The sequence below is a fragment of the Amphiprion ocellaris genome, chromosome 22 (assembly GCF_022539595.1).
Source record: "Amphiprion ocellaris isolate individual 3 ecotype Okinawa chromosome 22, ASM2253959v1, whole genome shotgun sequence".
NCBI lineage: Eukaryota > Metazoa > Chordata > Actinopteri > Pomacentridae > Amphiprion > Amphiprion ocellaris.
In genome coordinates, this window is record NC_072787.1 from 28313735 (window position 1) to 28334335 (window position 20601).

The 20601-nt window shown below is 46.6% G+C and overlaps 2 protein-coding genes across 3 annotated transcripts; one reads left to right on the forward strand and one right to left on the reverse strand.

The window, feature by feature from the left end:
* Nucleotides 1–40: 40 nt before the first annotated feature.
* actr3b (actin related protein 3B) lies at nucleotides 41–11305 on the reverse strand. The gene is made up of 12 exons (XM_055007012.1): nucleotides 11173–11305; nucleotides 9660–9715; nucleotides 9282–9406; nucleotides 9061–9171; nucleotides 8212–8307; nucleotides 7881–7988; nucleotides 7653–7796; nucleotides 7402–7575; nucleotides 6388–6480; nucleotides 6178–6303; nucleotides 3931–4014; nucleotides 41–2346 (listed from the first exon to the last, which is right to left on the reverse strand). Exons 1-12 carry the CDS (start codon nucleotides 11214–11216, stop codon nucleotides 2251–2253), a joined length of 1257 nt encoding a protein of 418 aa, XP_054862987.1. The 5' UTR covers nucleotides 11217–11305; the 3' UTR covers nucleotides 41–2250.
* Nucleotides 11306–12718: 1413 nt separating this feature from the next.
* On the forward strand, nucleotides 12719–19628 carry LOC111588684 (apoptosis regulator Bcl-2-like). 2 transcript variants are annotated; one of them, XM_023299179.3, is made up of 3 exons: nucleotides 12719–13519; nucleotides 14442–14785; nucleotides 19138–19628. In XM_023299179.3, exons 1-3 carry the CDS (start codon nucleotides 13381–13383, stop codon nucleotides 19261–19263), a joined length of 609 nt encoding a protein of 202 aa, XP_023154947.1. In that variant the 5' UTR covers nucleotides 12719–13380; the 3' UTR covers nucleotides 19264–19628. The 2 variants fall into 2 exon arrangements, 1 of the variants encoding a protein (XP_023154947.1); XR_002748207.3 differs by lacking the exons at nucleotides 12719–13519; nucleotides 14442–14785 and adding an exon at nucleotides 17202–18934 and having other exon boundaries at nucleotides 19138–19275.
* The last annotated feature ends 973 nt before the right edge of the window (nucleotides 19629–20601 follow it).

Consider the following 20601-nt stretch of genomic DNA (forward strand, 5'->3'; position numbering starts at 1 on the left):
TTCTTCTGGCTCTTTTTCAATCAGTTCTTAACACAGCAGGTTCACCAATCAGATTTATTTATCAGCATCAAACCAACATCATCAGACTGGACTCGCTGCCTGTCGGGTCCAAACAGCAGCGCAGCACCGCCCGCCACAGGTCAGGAAACCAAACGCACCCCCAGCAGCTCAGGAAAACAAACGCACCCCCAGCAGGTCAGGAAATCAAACACACCTCCAGCAGGTAAGGAAATCAAACGCACCTCCAGCAGGTGAGGAAATCAAACGCACCTCCAACAAGTGAGGAAATCAAACGCACCTTCACCAGGTCAGGAAATCAAACGCACCTCCAGCAGGTCAGAAAACAAGACAGAGGCTCCAGGTGCTGTAGATACCAGGACTGATACCAGAACTAACACCTGGACTGATACCAGAACTAACACCTGGACCGATACCAGAACTAATACCTGGACCGATACCAGAACTAATACCTGCACTGATACCAGAACCAATACCTGGACCGATGCCAGAACTAATACCTGGACTGATACCAGGACTAACACCTGGACTGAGACACAGTGTGTTGCCTCTCTGTTGTTTCATCTCATTTTTTCTTGTTTTGTTGTGATCGTTTTCTCTCCTGTCACCTTGTCTCACTTTTGTAGAGTCTGATTGGTCATTTCCAGTTTCATTGTTGTCATTATTTGCTGCATTTATTTCAGTCTCTGAGGGAAACACTGCCTGCAGTCCAACCCGAAACTCTCTGGATGCTGAGTCGGTCCTGGAGAACCAGAACCAGGAGGAGGAAGGTTCTGGTTCGACTGGATCTGGTTAGAAACGGTTTGTTTTTGGATCATTTTTAAATTTGACGTGATTTTTAGCTCAGATTTGGTTAACTGTCCTGATAAATGATGGATGACATAATTCTGGTGGTTTTTAGGAGAACACGTCTTTCAGACCCGCTGTCAGGTTCTGGCCTCAGAGGGTTTAATGGTTCTGGAACTGTAGAGGAACCAGCTGCCGGTGCTGCTGGTGTTTGGACCCGACCGTCCTCTCAGGATGTACAGCAGAGATATGTACAGGAAACAGATCCATGTGGTTCTGTCTCTAGAGAACGTCTGAATAGAGGTGATGTGTCTTTACAAACATAAACAGTCAGCAGGTCCACCATCAGGAGGAAACAACACCTCAAACATCTCTGAGGATTCCTGCATCCTGCTGAGACCAGGAGATCTGATATTCATGGTGCTGAAACATGAAGACGCTCCTGTTAGGATCATACGACGCTGCCTGGTGTCCCGTTAACAATGAACCTCAACATACGTGTTTCATGTGTGTGAGTTTTGACTCAGTTTGCGTGTTTTAAAGGACGTGACACAAAAAACTCCTGAACATGAACACATGCAGAGGAACTGACAGGCAGCGTGTGAGGAAGAAGATGATTCCTTGGCTTTGATCTGGTTTCAGCTGAACCTGTGGATGTCTGAAGAACCTGTGCAGCAGTCAGGACCTCTGATCTTCACCCAGCTCCACCGGACCACCGACTACCTGGAGCTGCTCATCAGCTGCTCTCTCTGGTGGAAAAAACGTCACTCAGGTGTCATCTGTGGCTCCACCCCTTTCATGAGAGCTGATGAGCAGCTTCATGTTTGGTTCCATGAAGCCGGACGACGGAAAGAACTCCTGGATCTGTTGTAGTGGTTCCATGGAGCAGAACTCTGGTCTTCAGGTTCAATCTTCATCAGCAATATTCCTCTAAACCCGTTTCATTCACAGCAGTCAGAAACCCTCCAGCAGCTCTTTGAGTTCCTGACAGGCGCCAGATCCTCTAGACGCTGCTTCTGGAAACGTACTAATCAGGAACCAAAGCAAACGCTGAGCTTCACTTTCTCTCTGAGTGCTTCACTTTCCGTCTGCTTCACTTTCCCTCCGTCTGCTTCATTTTCCCTCCATGTGCTTCACTTTCCCTCCGTCTGCTTCACTTTCCCTTCATGGGTTCACTTTCCCTCTGAGTGCTTCACTTTCCCTCCGTGTGCTTCATTTTCCCTCCGTGTGCTTCACTTTCCCTTCATGGGTTCACTTTCTCTCCGTGTGCTTCATTCTAACAGGCTGCTCGCCTAAAAGGGTAAAAACTGAACAGGGTAAAGAGCTAACAGGCTATTGGCTAAGTGGCTGGTGGCTATCAGACAGCAGGTAAACGGGCTAGCAGGCTAACAGGCTAGCGGGCTAACAGGCTAACGGCTAGCAGGCTAACAGGCTAGCGTCCTGCCATCAGGACATGATGCCGAACACGGGGTTGTGTCGGCAGATACTCGGGCCAATCTCATCGTAGTCCTTCTTCGAGTGGCACACCTGAGAAAACTCCGGCTGCAAACACAAACACACAACAGGAAGTGTAAACAACAACAACAATAAACTAATAAAAACATGTGTGACAAAACAAACAAAAGACACAACAACCGGAGACGACAACAACAGAAAACATACGTGACCAAATCAAATCGAATCAAAAACAAAAAACAAAGTCAACAATCAGAGAAAAAGAATAACAAAAGTAAAAAACAAAAACAACACAACGGAAGTCAGCAACAAAGAAAAGGTGAATAAAGGCATGTGTCCACTAGATGCGATTTTCCCGCACGGCAACGCATCGCATCTGAAAATCGCACGGCCGGCGGGCTGTCACTAGCGGACCACAACATGGTCACATGACAGCACTGGAGCAACAGCAGGCCGCTACGTGGTCACATCACCACAGCTTTCAGCTGGACGGTCTGGCAGATGAGTCGGATAAACACAGCGGCTCGGCTGCAAACTTTCCCTTTTATTTAGAAAGCACTTCAGCGAAAAGTATTTCTGAAAGCATTTGAAGCAGAAATAATCTGCAGCAGCTAAGTCCTGGTTTTAGTTCACCAATGGCTAGTTTAGAAGTTTGAGGTCAGTTTCACGATGTGTAGGATCTCTGCAGGCCGCATCCAATTTGCATAAAGTACAAGTCCAGTCTACTTTATGCAAATGAGCTCTGGGTAAACACACCAGATACCAGCTGGAAACACACCACAATGGGACCAGCATGCCACATGCGGCGCATTTCCATCTGCAATCAGGTGTGTTTACCTGGAGCGGGCCGCAGCTCATTTGCATAGAGTAGACTGGACTCTGGCATGCGGAGATTCCACGCATCGTGAAACTGTCCTCAAACATTTAAACTAGCCATCGGTGAAATAAAACCAGGACAGATTCAGCTGCTGCAGCTTATTTCTTGCCTCAAATTCTTTCAGAAATACTTTTTGCTGAAGTGTTTTTGTAATAATAGACAAAGTTTGCGGTCAAGCCGCCATGTTGGTCTGGCTTGAAATCCAGGAGCAGACCCGCCCCCGAGTCGATGTGTTTGTCCAATCAGGAGCAGGCAAGGTGCTTAAAGAATGTCAGCAGGTGTTGAACACAGTTCACCATGGAGGAGAAGCTTAGAACAGCTGTATCTGCCCACGCATCGTAACCATTAGTGTTTTTGAAATAAAAGAGAAAGTTTGCGGCCGAGCCGCTGTGTTTATCCGACTCGCTGAAAGCGCTGTCACTTGACCATGTTGTGGTCCGCTAATGACCGCCCGCTGGCTGTGCGATTTTCAGATGCGATGCGTTGCCGCGCAGGAAAATCACATCTCGTGGACACGCGGCTTTAGGCCACGGCCACCGACAACAAACAACGTAAACAAACAAACACAATAAGAGACAACAACAAGAGACATCCAAGCAAACACATAAACAACACACAACAGAGACAACAACAAACAATGAAAACAGACGGGTAAAACAAAAACACTTGAGGCGTGTTTTATGGCAGATACATTCAAACATTGATCAGAAGTGGCTAACTGCACCTTTAAGGAATGTGCTATGCTAATCATGGTCCTCACAAGCGTTGGAGGACAAACGTGTGTGTCTGGTTACCGTGGACGCCAACATGGAGCCTCCAAACCAGACGGCGTAACGCTGCATGTGATGCGTGACCACCTGCACCTCCATCGGCTTCGGCTGCAGAACAAACACAAGAAGTCATCTGCAAACATGTTGTCTCTGTTAGCATGCGTTCGTTAGCATGTCTGTTAGCATGCATTTGTTAGCATACTTCTGTTTGAATGTCCTTGTTAGCATGTTTCTTTTAGTGTGTCTCTGTTAGCATGTCTCTGTAGGCATTGCCCTACTAGCATTTTTCTGTTGTAATGGCTCTGTTAGCATCTTTCTGTTAGCATGTTTCCACTAGAATGCTTCTGTCAGACATGCTTCTGTTAGCATGTTCCTGTTAACGAGTGTTAGCATGCATCTGATGTATTGTCAGTGTGTGTTTGTTAGCATGTCCCTGTTGCGTGTTTGTTAGCATGTCTCTGTTGCGTGTTTATTAGCATGTCTCTGTTAGCATGCCTCTGTTTGAATGTCTCTGTTAGCATGTGTTTGCTAGCATGTTTCTGTTAGCATGTCTCTGTTAGCATGTCTCTGTAGGCTTTGCTCTGTTAGCATGTCTCTGTAGGCATTGCTCTGTCAGCATCTTTCTGCTAGCATGTTTCCACTAGAATGCTTCTGTCAGCATTTTTCTGTTCTAGAGTGTTAGCATGTCTGTTGTGTGTGTTTGTTTACATGTTTCTGTTGTGTGTGTTTGTTTGCATGTCTCTGTTGCATTTGTTTGTTAGCATATGTCTGTTGCACATGTTTGTTAGCATGTCTCTATTAGCATGTGTCAGTTAGCATGCCTCTCTCACAATATGTCTGCTAGCATCTTTGCTAGCATGCATTTGTTAACGTGCCTCTGTTAGCATGTGTTTGTTAGCATGCCTGTGTTAGCATTTGTTTGATACCATGTCTCTGTTAGCATGCCTCTGTTTGGATGTCTCTGTTAGCATGTGTTTGCTAGCATGTTTCTGTTAGCGTGTCTCTGTTAGCATGTCTCTGTAGGCATTGCTCTGTTAGCATGTCTCTGTAGGCATTGCTCTGTCAGCATCTTTCTGCTAGCATGTTTCCACTAGAATGCTTCTATTAGCATTTTTCTGTTCAAGAGTGTTAGCATGTCTGTTGTGTGTGTTTGTTTGCATGTTTCTGTTGTGTGTGTTTGTTTGCATGTTTCTGTTGTGTGTGTTTGTTAGCATGCCTCTGTTGTGCGTGTTTGTTAGCATGTCTCTGTTGTGCGTGTTTGTTAGCATGTCTCTATTAGCATGTGTCAGTTAGCATGCCTCTCTCACAATATCTCTGCTAGCATGTTTGCTAGCATGCATTTGTTAACGTGCCTCTGTTAGCATGTGTTTGTTAGCATGCCTGTGTTAGCATTTGTTTGATACCATGTCTCTGTTAGCATGCCTCTGTTTGGATGTCTCTGTTAGCATGTGTTTGCTAGCATGTTTCTGTTAGCGTGTCTCTGTTAGCATGTCTCTGTAGGCATTGCTCTGTTAGCATGTCTCTGTAGGCATTGCTCTGTCAGCATCTTTCTGCTAGCATGTTTCCACTAGAATGCTTCTGTTAGCATTTTTCTGTTCAAGAGTGTTAGCATGTCTGTTGTGTGTGTTTGCATGTTTCTGTTGTGTGTGTTTGTTAGCATGTCTCTGTTGTGCGTGTTTGTTAGCATGTCTCTGTTGTGCATGTTTGTTAGCATGTCTCTGTTGTGCGTCTTTGCTAGCATGTCTCTGTTGTGCATGTTTGTAAGCATGTCTCCGTTGTGCCTGTTTGTTAGCATGTCTTTGTTGTGCGTCTTTGTTAGCATGTCTCTGCTGTGCATGTTTGTTAGCATGTCTCTATTGTGCGTGTTTGTTAGCATGTCTCTGTTGTGCCTGTTTTTTAGCATGTCTCTGTTGTGCCTGTTTGTTAGCATGTCTCTGTTGTGCGTCTTTTTTAGCATGTCTCTGTTGTGCGTGTTTGTTAGCATGTCTCTGTTGTGCGTGTTTGTTAGCATGTTTCTGTTGTGTGTGTTTGTTAGCATGTCTCTGTTGCGTTTGTTTTGTGTCTCTCTATTCATGTATTTCTGTTAGCATGTATTTCTGTTAACATGTCTGTGTTAGCATGTCTCTGTGTCTACTGTGCGTTAGCGTGTTTGTTAGCCTGTCTGTTGCTATATTTGCTTTGTATTTCCGTCCACTAGGTGGCAGCAGAACAGCCTACAGATGAGTCAGTCAGTTTGGTCCAGGTGTCCATCAGTCTGTCCGTCTGTCTGACCTTTATTCGTCCTCCGCTTAGCTCTTCGCTCAGCCTCAGCCGGGCGTCCACCACCCTCTTCAGGTCTCTCTGCAGCCGCCGCCCAAAGTCTCTGAACATGGTGGAGCCTCCAGACAGGACGATGTTCTGATGCACAAATGACACGGAGGACTGAGAACCTGAACCTGGACAAGGTCTGGAGTCACAAAGACAGGACATCTGATGACACACCTTGTAGAGCGGCCTCCTCACGTCGATTGGACAGCTCTGAATGACCTCATCAATGACGTCAGAGATGGGCTGCATGAAGTCCGGGTTAGCAAACTGGAAAGCACACACGGCCACAACACTAACATCTCAGGGGAAGTTGGATTCTAGACAAATATTCTGTTTCTAACTAACCTCCAAAATGACAAACTGTAAAAACTAAGAATCAGTGGATGTTTAATCTTTGTCAGCTGCTGAAAATAGAAAGTGTGACGTCTGATGCTGTCACTGCTAAAAGTCCCAGGAGGTCATTAAATCTCAGCATAGTTCCTTTAAAACCACACCAAAGAAAGACGAGCAGCAGATAAACTCTACAGTCCCTGACAGATAAATACTGAAACATCTGCAGCATGAAGGAGACATGAGCTGACGTAGATGGCAGACAAAAAGAAGATTCAAAAGTAGACGCAAGGGCCCCAAGAGACACGAAACAGCACAACCAAGACGAGGCGAAACGACGCACAAACACTCAAAACTGTCTCAAAGAGATACGAAAAGATACAAAAGAAAAACAAAATACAAAAAAACTTTTAAAAAGTGACACGAAACAAAAAAAGAGACAAAAATGGACAAAGACGAGACAGAGAGACCACAAACTGTCACAGAGGACACACAAAAAGTACACAAACAAGACCACATTAGAGATAAAACGAGACACAAAAGAACCCAAACGAAACACAAAACGACAGAAACTGGGTTTAAAGGCAACACAAAAACACACAACTGTCCCAAAGACACACAAAACAGCCAAAACAAAACACAAGATTAGAGACAAAACTGAGACACAAACAACAGTGAGAAAAATGAGCCTAAAGTGAAGAAAAAATGATCCAGAATTTAAACTTTCCCTGCCGTCAGATTTGGTGTCTTCAGGACGTGGGGTTCCCCAGGGTTCCGTTCTAGATCCTCTACCTTTCCGCTGAGGTTAGAGAACAAAGGCTTTGATCTGTGAAGACGTGAACATTCAGATGTGGTCACCTCGGGATGGAAGAAGATCTCAGGGCCCAGGAAGCGTTCATAGCCCACGTCGATGTGGAAGGAGGTCCGGCTGATGCTGTTCACACCTCGGTACTGTTTGATCCATTTACCGGGATCACAGTCGTACTTGGAGAACTCCTTCACGATGTCTGGACAGATGTAGCAGTACCGCTCCTGCAGGAGGAGGAGGACAGGAGGAGGTCAGAGGTGGAGAACCAGATGAGGAGAAGGAAAGAGGAGGAGCTTGTTACCTTGACGATCTTGGCGGTCTCCAGTGACTGCTCCGGAGGAATCCCCACCTCTCTGTCTCTGAGCAGCTGTTGGATGAAGAAGGTGATGTCTCGCCCTGCGATGGGGATGTGTTTTATGCAGCTGCCAATCACGTAGCCCTCGGCCTGTGACGGACAGCCACAGTAACCAATCAGTGAGCAGAGCGCTTCCTGTCGGCAGCCTGTGTGTCTGAGGTGTGTGTGTCTCACCACTGGGATGGCGTGTGTCACTCCGTCTCCGCTGTCAATCACGATGCCAGTTAGAGTCCTCTGACCCACCTGACGGGACGTCCAGGACGCTGCCAAGGCCAGCACCGCCTGGAGACACACAGAGGTCCGTCTGTCTGTCTTTCTGACTGTCTGTCTGTCTGTATCTATCTGTCTGTCTGTCTGTCTGTCTGTCTGTCTGCCTGTATCTGTCTGTCTGTCTGACTGACTGTCTGTTTGTCTGTATCTGTCTGTCTGTCTGTATCTGTCTCTGTCTGTCTGCCTGTATCTGTCTGTCTGTCAGACTGTCTGACTTTCTGTCTGTCTGTCTCACCTGTACTGCAATGTAGAGTCCAGGTATGTTGAAGGTCTCAAACATGATCTCAGCCAGGTACTCTCTGTTCTCAGGAGTGTTGAGAGGAGGCTCCGTCTGCAAACAGACATATCACTGGCATCAAGAACCCTTAAAAAATCATCAAGAACCCTTACAACCTCACCAAGAACCCTTATAACCTCATCAAGAACCCTTACAACCTCATTAAGAACCCTTACAACCTTATCAAGAACCCTTACAACCTCATCAAGAACCCTTATAATCTCATCAAGAACCTTTATAACCTCATCAAGAACCCTTACAACCTCATCAAGAACCCTTACAACCTCATCAAGAACCCTTACAACCTCATCAAGAACCCTTACAACCTCATCAAGAACCCTTATAACCTCATCAAGAACCCTTATAACCTCATCAAGAACATCTACAATCTCATCAAGAACTTTTATAACCTCATCAAGCAACTAGACAATCTCATAAGGAACCATTATAACCTACAGTCTCATCAAAAACTTTTAGAACCTTGTTGAGAACCTCTACAACCTTGTCGATTACCTCATCAAAGATGTTTACACTCTCATCAAGGATCTCTACAACCAGACTGAGAACCTTTACACCTTCATCAAAACCATCCGCAATCTTCTCAAGAATGTCTGGAGCGATGTCAAAGACCTCTACAACCTCACCAGGACTCTCTACGGTCTAATCAAGAACCTCTACAGTCTCACCAAAGACCTCTACAACCTTGTGAAGGACCTCTACAGTCTCATACCTCATACCCGACCTTTCCGCAGGTCTAAGTTTGACCTGCAGCGTGAATCCAGAGTAAAACACACGTAGTCTACGTACCATGAGGAAGCTGTGGTCTTCAGGCTCAGCTCGCAGGTATTTGAAGATAACCTGTTCCATAAACTTCTCCATCAGGTCCCAGTCCTCCACCATCCCATGACGGATGGGCCACTGAAGGACAGAGGGACAGCAGAGAGGTTCAGTAGCAGCTGGAGGAGACACCAGGACAAACCCTCGCCCTGGAATCTCTATCTGGACCTTCTCCCTCCTTCTCCTCCTACCTTGGTTGCATAGTTGGGTTTGTCTACGGCTTCGTCTCCGATGTAGAAGTCCAGGTCATCGACTCCTCGTACGAGCCTCCTCTGGGCCTGCTCCCCCACACCGGCCGACTCCTTGATGGAGATGCCTGGTGGACGTCACAAACACAGACATCTAAGACTGTTTACACTCAGGTTCCCCTATGAGGAGGTAGAAGGAGGTGGAGGAGCTCCAGAGATAGAAGGAGGTGGAGGAGGTAGAAGAAGGTGGAGGAGCTGACTGTCCAGTTGGTTCAAGTCCAGTTCAATCTAGTGTTGTATTTGTGTGTGTGTGTGTGTGTGTGTGTGTGTGTGTGTGTGTGTGTGTGTGTGTGTGTGTGTGTGTGTGTGTGCGTTCCTTACAGGACGGCATGATGAACTGTGGTTCCGTGTTTCCTGCATATCCGATCTTTGTGTACCTGTAGACAGAGAACACACTGTTAGGGTTCCCAACCTGTGGCTCTGGGCCCAGACGTGGCCTCTGTGGAGCCTCAGGACGGTCCCTCTGGGTTCCTGGTTCCAGTTCCGTTAGTTTGCCTTTCAATTATTTCAATCAGCAGATCCATGAAGAAAACAATGAACTGCTGATCAGAGATTCCGAAGACCAGAATGCTTTACCTGCACCATCTCTCTCCAGCAGGGGGCGGCACAAACCAGTCTAGAACCAGTCCAAACCAGTCAAGAATAGGTCTAGAGCCAGTCCAAACCAACCCAAACCAGTCTAGAACCAGTCCAAACCGACCTAAACCAGTCCAAACCAACCCAAACCAGTCTAGAACCAGTCCAAACCAACCTAAACCAGTCTAGAACCAATTCCAAACCAGTCCAAACCATTGTAGAATCATTCCAAACCAGTCTAGAACCAGAGCTCTGGTCTCAGTCTGGAACCAGAGCTCTGGTCTCAGTCTGCAGACTCTGGTTCTGGTTGGAGGTTCTGCTGCAGGAGGCTCTGATAGAACACTCAGACCGGAACCAGATCACAACTCAGAGAACATGAGGAGGTTCTGGAGGCTCAAGCACATTTGACCCAGTGGAACCAGTGAAACTAGCGGAACAAGTAGAACCAGTTAGAACCATTAAAACCAGTGGAACCAGTTAGAACCAGCGGAACCAGTTAGAACTGTGGAACTAGTGGAAACAGTTAGAACCAGTAGAACCACCTAGAACCAGTTAGAACCAGTGGAACCATCACATGAATGCAGCTGGGAGCAGATCTCAGGTTACTACTAAAGTTCTTCAGTTTGAGTTCTTAAACACTCTGCTGATCGATCAACTTATTGATCAGCTGATTACACCAATACCCCTGATGAACCACAGCCAGAACGGTTTCTCTCACCAAAACAACACACACACAGTAACACACACACAGTAACACATGCACGCACACACACACACACACACACACACACACACACACACACACACACACACACACAGTAACACATGCACGCATATACACACACACTGTAACACACACACAGTAACACATGCATGCACACACACACACACACACAGTAACACATGCACGCATATACATACACAGTAACACACACAGTAACACATACACAAAGTAACACACACACACAGTAACACATGCACGCATATACACATGCACGCATATACACATGCACGCATATAAACACACACACACAGTAACACACACACACGCACACACACAGTAACACACACACAGAGAAACACACACACAGCAACACATGCACGCATACACACACACAGTAACACACACACACACACAGTAACACACTGTCTACATGCATGATGCTGAAAACAAACATACATGACGTCACAGGCTGCATTTTGTTTGTGTGTGTGTGTGTGTGTGTGTGTGTGTGTGTGTGTGTGTGTGTGTCCTCACCCTGTCCCGCAATCTATCACGCACGGGGGCAACTGCAGGGACATGTCTGGGTCCGGCTCGGTCCGACTCGGTCCGGCCCGCGGAGCTCTCGGTGCTCGGTGAGCGGAGTGTGACGTGTGATGGAGAGAAACGTGATCTGCGGCTGTCCGTCGGAGCGCTTCCGGGGCGGAGGGAACGGTGGAGAGAATAGAAACACACGTGACACGGCCCCGGTAGCCGGAGAGACACCGGAGCCAGTGGTAATGCTGCGGCCACGTGACGCCCGCTTCACCGTAAATACCGCCGTAGGAAAAAAGGCACAGCGGAAAAAGCACCGACAGATGAGCGCAGCGTCCTCAGAGACTCTACTGACCAGCATGCACCGCGGCAACCGCACACGTCACACCGTCACACCAGCGGCCTCCACTGATTCTGTCCATCACCGGCAGGAGGGGTCCGAAGCCGGTCCAAGACTGGTCCAAAACCAGTATGAAACTAGTCTAACCCTGGTCCGAACCCGGTCCATGACTGGTCCAAGACCAGTATGAAACCAGTCCAACACCGGTCTGAACCAGGTCCAAACCCAGTCCAAACCTGCTCTAAACCCAATTCAAGACTGATTCAAGACCAGTCCGAACCTGGCCCAAGACTGGTTCAAGACCAGTATGAAACCAGTCCAACCCTGGTCTGAACCAGGTCCAAACCTGGTCCAAGACTGGTTCAAGGCCAGTAGAAACATGGTCCAAACCTGGTTCAAGACTGGTTGAAGAGCAGTATAAAACCAGTCCAAACCTGGTCTGAACCCGGCGCAAGACTTTTTTAAGACTGGTTCAAGACCAGTACAAAAACCGGTCCAATCCTGGTCCAAGACCAGTTTAAATCCAGTCTAAGACCAGTACAAACACCAGCCTAGCCCCAGTACAATCTAGTCCAGAACCAGTTTATATCCAATCCAAACACCTACATCCATACCAGAACCAGGACCAGGACCAGATCAAGACCAGGACCAGAACTAGAACCAGAAGCAGCATCAGGATCAGGACCAGGACCAGGACCAGAACCAGGACCAGGACCTGAACCAGGAACAGAACTAGATCCAGAACCAGGACCTGAACCAGAACCAGGACCAGAACTAGATCCAGAACCAGGACCAGAACCAGGATCAAGACCAGAACCAGATCCAGAACCAGAGCCAGGACCAGGACCAGGACCAGAACCAGAGCTAGGACCAGGATAAGGGCCAGAACCAGAACCAGAGCCAGAACCAGGACCAGAACTAAGATCAGGACCAGGACCAGAACTAGGACCAGGATCAGGACCAGAACCAGAACCAGGACCAGAGCCAGGGCCAGGACCAGGACCAGAACCAAGATCAGGACCAGGACCAGAACCAAGATCAGGACCAGGAATAGAACCAGAACCAGGACCAGAACCAAGATCAGGACCGAAGCCAGGACCAGAACCAGAACCAAGACAAGGAACAGGACCAGAACCAAGACCAGGACCAGATGAAGAGTTCATCAGTGTCAAGAGTGAAGGTTGAAGAGGAGAACATCCAGCAGGTGGCAGCAAACACACACACACAGAGATACCCACTAACACACTCTCTCTCTCTCTCTCTCTCTCTCTCTCTCTCTCTCTCTCTCTCTCTCTCTCTCTCTCTCTCTCTCTCTCTGAGGGGGCGTGGCCTCCAGCTGTATTTGGAGCGCGTGCAGTTCCAGCAGAGACACGGAACAGATGCGCATTTCCTAAATATCTGTTATTGATCAGTTAATGTTGTTATTGATCTGTTATTAATTTCTGTTTTTGGTCTGTTATTGAACTGTTATTGATCTGTGTTATTGATCTCTGTTATTGATCTATCATTGATCTGTCATTGATTTCTGTTGATTCTTGTTATTGATCTGTTATTGATCTGTCATTGATCTGTTATTGATCTGGATTATTGATCTGTGTTATTGATCTGTTATTGATCTGTCATTGATCTGTTATTGATTTCTGTTATTCATTCTTGTTATTGATCTGTTATTGATCACTGAGGAGTCAGAGGCCTGATCATGATGAAAGGAACCTTTGACTACTAAGACTGACATCACATCTGGACAGTAGTTTGTGCAGATTCAGCCAATCAGGGGATTTTGATACATCAGGTGAGCAATTACATCATCAGGTGTGCTGATTGGCTGACGGTGACAGCGGTGGGTGTTGAACGGTGGCCAGTAGGGGGCAATGGCTGCTGCCTACAGCAGTCGTGACATCGTGGAGGATTACCTGCAGGACAAGCTGGTCAGCAGAGGCGTGGCCTGGCCGTGCCCACCGCCAGGTAGGACGCCACGGAGACGCGGCACTGCAGAAGACGTCCTTCTAGGTGAGGAGGCTGTCTGTGTTGGCATGGCAACCACCTCTCTGTCCTCATCTCCTTCTCTCTATCCTCGTCTCCTTTTCTCTCTGTCCTCATCTCCTTCTCTCTATCCTCGTCTCCTTCTCTCCATCCTCGTCTCCTTCTCTGTCCTTGTCTCCTTTTCTCTCTGTCCTCATCTCCTTCTCTCTATCCTCGTCTCCTTCTCTCTGTCCTCATCTCCTTCTCTCTGTCCTTGTCTCCTCTCTATCCTCATCTCCTTCTCTCTATCCTCGTCTCCTTCTCTCTATCCTCATCTCCTTCTCTCTGTCCTCATCTCCTTCTCTCTATCCTCATCTCCTTTTCTCTCTGTCCTCATCTCCTTCTCTCTATCCTTGTCTCCTTCTCTCTGTCCTCATCTCCTTCTCTCTGTCCTCATCTCCTTCTCTCTTTCCTCGTCTCCTTCTCTCTGTTCTCATCTCCTTCTATCCTTGTCTCCTTCTCTCTGTCCTCATCTCCTTCTCACTATCCTTGTCTCCTTCTCTCTATCCTCGTCTCTTTCTTTGTCTCCTTCTCTCTATCCTTGTCTCCTTTGTCTCCTTCTCTCCATCCTCGTCTCCTTCTCTCTATCCTCGTCTCCTTCTCTCTATCCTTGTCTCCTTCTTTGTCTCCTTCTCTCTACCCTTGTCTCCTTCTTTGTCTCCTCTCTATCCTTGTCTCCTTCTTTGCTTTTGTTGTCCTATTTTCCTTCCTTTGTCACCATGGCGACCTGAGTGAGGACGCTGCTACAGATGTTAGCTCTTCCCCTGCTTCTCCTGTCGTTCTGATGTCATCGTTTCCTCTGCAGTATGACATCACTGTTTTCTGCTGCTTGTACAGTGATGTCATTTGCTGAGGACACGCCTCCTCTGTGACTACACTACAATGACATAATTCATTTTCCTACTCCTAGATCCGGGTTTGGCTCCGCCCCCTCTGCAGGCTGCGCTTCACACTGCTGGTGACAAGCTAGCGCGCTGTTACCATGGCGACCTGTGGGCCCAGGTGTCGGTGCGGCTGTGCAGAGACGGTGGCGGTGTGGTGCAGCGGCACAGCCTGACAGCGGTTAGCCGGGAGTTGTTCAGGGATGGCGTCAACTGGGGACGCATCGTCACCATGATGGAACTGGGCGGAGCTCTGAGCGCTGAGGCTGCTGAGGCAGGTCTCACCTGTCAGGTGGACGATATCGCCGGCTGGATGGAGGACAGTCTGGACTCACCGCCACTCCGAGGATGGATCCAAGACAACGGAGGATGGGTAGGACACGACTCCTTCCTTCTCTCTGTCCTTGTCTCCTTCTTTCCATCCTTGTCTCCTTCCTTGTGTCCTTGCCTCCTTCCTTGTGTCTTTGTCTCCTTTCTATCCTTGTCTTCTTTTTATCCTTGTCTCCTTCCTTGTCTCCTTCTTTCTATCCTTGTCTTCTTTTATTTACCCTTGTCTCCTCCCTCGTGTCCTTGTTTCCTTCTTTTTCATGTGTCTGTTTTTCCATCCTTGTATCTTTCTTTTCTTGTCTCCTTCTGTTCAGTTTCCTCTCTCTCCTTTCCTAGTTGCCTCCTGTCCTGATGTCAGTAAATGTAGATCAGCTGTAGTTCCTGGTTGTTCCAGCAGGTGGAGCCTCTTCCAGTTTAATCCTGTAGAGACCGGAGGAGGTTAAGCATTGTGGGAGTTTAGCTGGTAAAAGGGGCACCATGACAAAGACTTCTGAGGAGGTTAATGACCTCCAGCCAGAGTCCTGTGATGAAGGTGTGGATGATGTTCTTCTGTTTGAGGTCCTCTGATGGTGAATGTTGGGTGTTCATGGTGGCTTCATAAACCATCTCTGATTTAACCGTTAGTGGATCACGGGTTGATAACTATTGGTTCAAAACATTCTTAGAGTTTTACATCCCTAACTCTGAACCTCACCCTGGTCCCACCTGACCCTGGTCCTACCTGACCCTGGTTCTAACTCACTCTGGTCTTATCTGACCCTGGTCCCACCTGACCCGGGTCCCACCTGACCCTGGTCCCACCTGATCCTGGTCCCACCTGACCCTGGTTCTAACTCACTCTGGTCTTACCTGACCCTGGTCCCACCTGACCCTGGCTCCACCTGACTCTGGTACCACCTGACCCTGGTTCTAACTCATTCTGGTCCTATCTGACCCTGGTCCCACCCAACCCTGGTCCCACCTGATCCTGGTTCTAACTCACGCTGGTCTTACCTGACCCTGGTCCTACCTGACCCTGGTCCCACCTGACCCTGGCTCCACCTGACCCTGGTCCCACCTGACCCTGGTTCTAACTCACTCTGGTCCTATCTGACCCTGGCTCCACCTGACCCTGGTCCCACCTGACCCTGGTTCTAACTGACCCTGGTCCTACGTGAGCCCTCAAACACACCTTTGAAGCTCTGTCTTGAGGGACGCCACACAAACCTTCAAACGTGTTCTGTCTCTGAGGAACCTCAGACCATAGTTCCCACTGCAGGACAGGTTCTTCTGAACCTCTGCCATGAGGGGCTTGATGCTGATTGGCTGAACTCAGGACAGTGTTTCTGTCCTCCATGTTCTCATCCAGCAGCAGTTTCTGCTCTTAACATAAAGTTCTTCAGATGTTCTAACAGAACAAACCTCCAATGTTGTAACTCCTACAAAGAACCAGAGTTCTGTTGTTTAACTGCTGCTGGTTTTGGATCTGCTGGTTCTGGATCTGCTGGTTCTGGTTTCTGGATCTGCAGAGGAACCAGAAACCTGAAAGGTCTGGAAATGTTGCTGCAGAGACAGGGAGTGTTCGAGTTCGAGTATTTTAGTCTGAATGGAAACCAAATGCAAAGTGGAGAAAACCCCTAAAACCCAGTAAAGATGGAGTGTGTGTGTGTGTGATATTTATAGACTATCTGTGTTATTAGTTTCTCCATCATAAGACCTGGGGTCCGTTTCACGAAGCAGGTTTAATGAAAACTCTGAGTTTGTTAACCCTGAAATGAGGGAAACTCAGAGTTTTCCGTTTCACAAAGGGAGGTAACTGAAACCAGAGACAGAGGGGTAAGTCTAGCCTGTTTCACAAAGAGGGGTAACTTAAACTCTCGGTCAGTTACCATAATAACAGACTCTATGACTCTAACCTGGTCGGCACCAGGTTTTTCTCAGTAAACCTTGAGTTTCTCTCTGTCTCCGCCCTCTTTCAGTCACACGCTATTTGATTTCCTCATTCATTCAGTCAGCAGGCGAGTTTTGGTGAAGTCTAGTTCTGCCGTGTGTCAAAATGACGTCCTTTTATGAACAATCCAGTGGATGAAGGAGCAGAATTACTGCGCAGAGAATTAAATATTCGTCAGGAGATTGTTATCAGACCGCGCATAGATGTTCTCGCATTTCCGGACAGTTATCTTTTAGAGCGGTACCGTTTCACCTCACAATCCATAATCTACATACAACCTAATTCATCTTTACATTTACAACATTACCAACCACAGTCATGCTCTCACATCCCAGCAGATATTGTGTGTTGTGCTGCGGTTCTTTGCAAATGGAAGTTTTTTATATATAATGTCGGAGATGCAGAACACTTCAGTAAGACAACTGTATGCAGGATGGTCAGAAATGTGTGTCTGGCCCTGAAACGACTTTTACCATCTTTGTCGTTTTCCCTGGACATAAACCTGTCAGAGCCATCAAGGTTCTCTGTGTGTGTGTGTGTGTGTGTGTGTGTGTGTGTGTGTGTGTGTATATATATATATATATATATATACACACATATATATATAGTTGGCTGAGTAGAAGTCTGTCAGTTTAAATAGGCTTAATTATTTAACAGAACATGATATGGATACAGACATTTAGGCTATGTGTGGGATAAAACCACTGCACAGTCAAACAGCCACTTAATATTTAGGCTACTTTACAATGTAAAACATGATCAAAATGAGGTAGCTCCATGAGATTATGCTGACTTCTTACCTGTTTGAACAATGTTCTTATATTTCATCTTAAGCTTCTCCCCTGCAGGATTGCACCTAAATGAAATAACTTAATAGGCTACTATTCAAACAGTTTTCCCCTGTAATATTATTGTGATTTAAACTTACGCATTGACAGGGCAGCAATGTTCTCCCACACCGTCTCCCTCTCTTTTGCAGCTGCAGGTGTTGCACTTCTTTCTAAAAACGTGTTCAAACTCGCTATATAAGCGCATTAAGATTTCCAATTCAAACGGTGTAGTCCTCCGCTTCCCCGTTGCCATGGTGACTTGTCGAATCAGCGCTCAATTGATGCTGGCTTTTCAGAGTTGTGGTGCACGCGCTTAACTCCGGGTGAAACTACTCCGAGTTGATTAAACCAACTCAAATCAGCCGTTGTGAAACCGAAAACTCAGAGTTTTCTATCTCAGAGTAGATCAACTCAGAGTTCAGGGTTAAACTCAGAGTTTGTTGAACCTGCTTCGTGAAACGGACCCCAGATATTGTCTCCACATCTGAACTGTTTCCACCTTTACACACTCTCATTTTATTTTCTAACTTCTGTCGTGTTTTTCTTGTTTCTTGTCATTGTGTATCTGGTTTCTTGTCGTTGTGTATCTGGTTGTGTTGTTGTGTATCTGGTTTTGTTGTTTGTTGTCATTGTGTATCTGGTTTGTTGTCGTGTATCTGGTTTTGTTGTTTGTTGTCGTTGTGTATCTGGTTTGTTGTTGTTGGTTTTTCTTGCTTTGCGTTTCATTCGTGCTGTTGTACGTCTGCTTTTGCTCTCTCTGTGTTGACAGGAACATTCAGTCCAGCGTTTCTACTCTAGCATCATGTTTATGACGGTTTTGTTTCTGGAGATATTGAACCCTGAAAATGTCTTCACAAGTTTGTGGAAGATCAAAATAAAGAAACTCTCAGATCTGAAATTCCAAAAGTTCCGACAAAACATTTTGAGGAACGTAGTTTTTGGTTTCAAATAATAAAGACGTAAACTCTGAACAGAATCTGAGAATGTTTGGGAGGAACCATTCAGAGACCGTCCAATCCTCTGAGAGTCTGGAGCCGTTTGCAGCGTGTTGATTGGCTGACAGGCGGTGCAGCAGCTCCTGTCCGTCCAGGATTGAAGAGTCTGCTTCAGAGCGAGAGCAGACGCTGCTGCTTTCTGCTAGTGTTCTCTGACGTCTCTGTGGTTTCCTTCAGTCGATCAGACGCGTGGTTTTACCTCGAAAAAGCTTTTCAGGAAATCGGTGTGGTGGAGTTTCCGTCTCAGACTTCAGATCAGCTGTTTCTGTAGAACTCTGAAAAACAAGTTGAGCTTCTCCGGCCAGAAAGTGTGTGGAGCAGCTGAGAGGAGTTCAGGTGTTTCTCCAGGAGGCCGAGGCTCGTCCAAAAACGATCCGAAAATCTCAAAGCCAATGTGGAAGAAATGAAGTTCATCTGAGACACAACACAAACTTTCACAGGTATAGAAGGAGTCATAGTACCACTAATCAGGAGGTCTAGAAGGAGTCACAGTACCACTAATCAGAGCTGCTCTGACGAACCAAAGAACCTCAGGAAACATGGACTCACATTAGTTCCGCTCAGTTCCTGCTGTGGAGCCTGAATTGTGAATGGTTTGTCCAGTTCAAAGTTGATTAAGCGTTTTGTGTCTCTGATTTCCCAGGATGCCTTTCTGCAGCTGTACGAGTCCAGACCTCCAGTCACTTCCTGGTCCCTGAGGACGGTGGTTGGACTGGTTGTACTGGGAGCAGCTGGGATCACACTGGGAGCCTTGTTCAGCCAGAAATAAAACCTGTTGGTCTGTTCAGTTGTTCACCAGTAGAATAACACATTTACATGTTGACAAGGCCAGAACTGTAGATAACGTTCACATTCAGGAGCAGTTCATGTGGTGTTTGTTCTCACCAGGTGGGACTAAAATGATGGTTTTTACTGTTTAAATCAGCTAAAACTAGAAAAACTTAACAGACATTTGCTGTTATTTTAGAGGGATAGGGTGTATAAATCTGCAGAAACATGTCATTCTTTTACAGATTACTGCTGTTATTTTCGTTGTTTTTCAGTTGTTGAATGCTAGTTATTTTTCTGACATCTTTTACTACAGATTATTTTTACAATCTGATTATTAAACGATAAACAACCTGCTGACCTTCAGCCGACTCTCCTTCATTACTGGAAATTACACAAATGGGCTTCCTCTGCTTTGGTGGGGCTTTCTACAGTTAGTCTTCATGCTAAGCTAGGCTATGCTAAGCTAGGCTAACAGTTTCCATCTACAGCTAGTCACTGTGCTAAGCTAGGCTAACAGTTTCCATCTACATCCAATTTTCGTGCTCAGCTAGGCTAGCAGTTTCCATCTACATCCAGTCTTCATCCTAAGCTAGGCTAACAGTTTCCATCTACATCTAGTCACTGTGCTAAGCTAGGCTAACAGTTTACATCTACATCTAATCTTCATGCTAAGCTAGGCTAACAGTTTCTATCTACAGCTAGTCTTCATGCTAAGCTAGGCTAACAGTTCCCATCTACAGCGAGTCACTGTGCTAAGCTAGGCTAACAGTTTCCATCTACATCTAATCTTCATGCTAAGCTAGGCCAACAGTTTCCATCTACAGCCAGTCTTCATGCTAAGCTAGGATAACAGTTTCCATCTACAGTGAGTCACTGTGCTAAGCTAGCCTAACAGTTTCCATCTATATCTAGTCACTGTGCTAGGCTAGGCGAACAGTTTCCATCTACAGTGAGTCTTTGTGCTAAGCTAGGCTAACAGTTTCCATCTACATCTAGTCATTGTGCAAAGCTAGGCTAGCAGTTTCCGTCTGGGTCCATTCATCATGCTAAACTAGGCAAACAGTTTCTCTCTCAGTCTAGTCTTGGTGCAAAGCTAACAGTATCCCTTTACATCCAGTCTTCATGCTAAGCTAAGCTAGCAGTTTCCCTCTGTGTCCAGTCTTTGTGTTAAGTTAGGCTAACAGTTTCCATCTACATCTAGTCACTGTGCTAAGCTAGACTAACAATTTCCATCTACATCTAATCTTTGTGCTAAGCTAGGCTAACAGTTTCCATCTGCATCTAGGCTTTGTGACATTTTTTTTATAATTCTTAATAACTTTTGACCATTTTCAAG

What these genes read in the sequence shown, in the direction of transcription:
- actr3b (XM_055007012.1), bottom strand. Translation starts at nt 11,216, where the DNA reads ATGTCCCTGCAGTTGCCCCCGTGCGTGATAGATTGCGGGACAGG. An exon ending in GACTCTACATTGCAGTACAG is followed by an intron (nt 7,989 to 8,211) that starts GTGAGACAGACA and finishes GTGTGTCTCCAG; the next exon opens with GCGGTGCTGGCCTTGGCAGC. An exon ending in GCTCCATGTTGGCGTCCACG is followed by an intron (nt 2,347 to 3,930) that starts GTAACCAGACAC and finishes TTGTGTTTGCAG; the next exon opens with CCGGAGTTTTCTCAGGTGTG.
- LOC111588684 (XM_023299179.3), top strand. Translation starts at nt 13,381, where the DNA reads ATGGCTGCTGCCTACAGCAGTCGTGACATCGTGGAGGATTACCTGCAG. An exon ending in TGCAGAAGACGTCCTTCTAG is followed by an intron (nt 13,520 to 14,441) that starts GTGAGGAGGCTG and finishes TCCTACTCCTAG; the next exon opens with ATCCGGGTTTGGCTCCGCCC. An exon ending in TCCAAGACAACGGAGGATGG is followed by an intron (nt 14,786 to 19,137) that starts GTAGGACACGAC and finishes CTGATTTCCCAG; the next exon opens with GATGCCTTTCTGCAGCTGTA.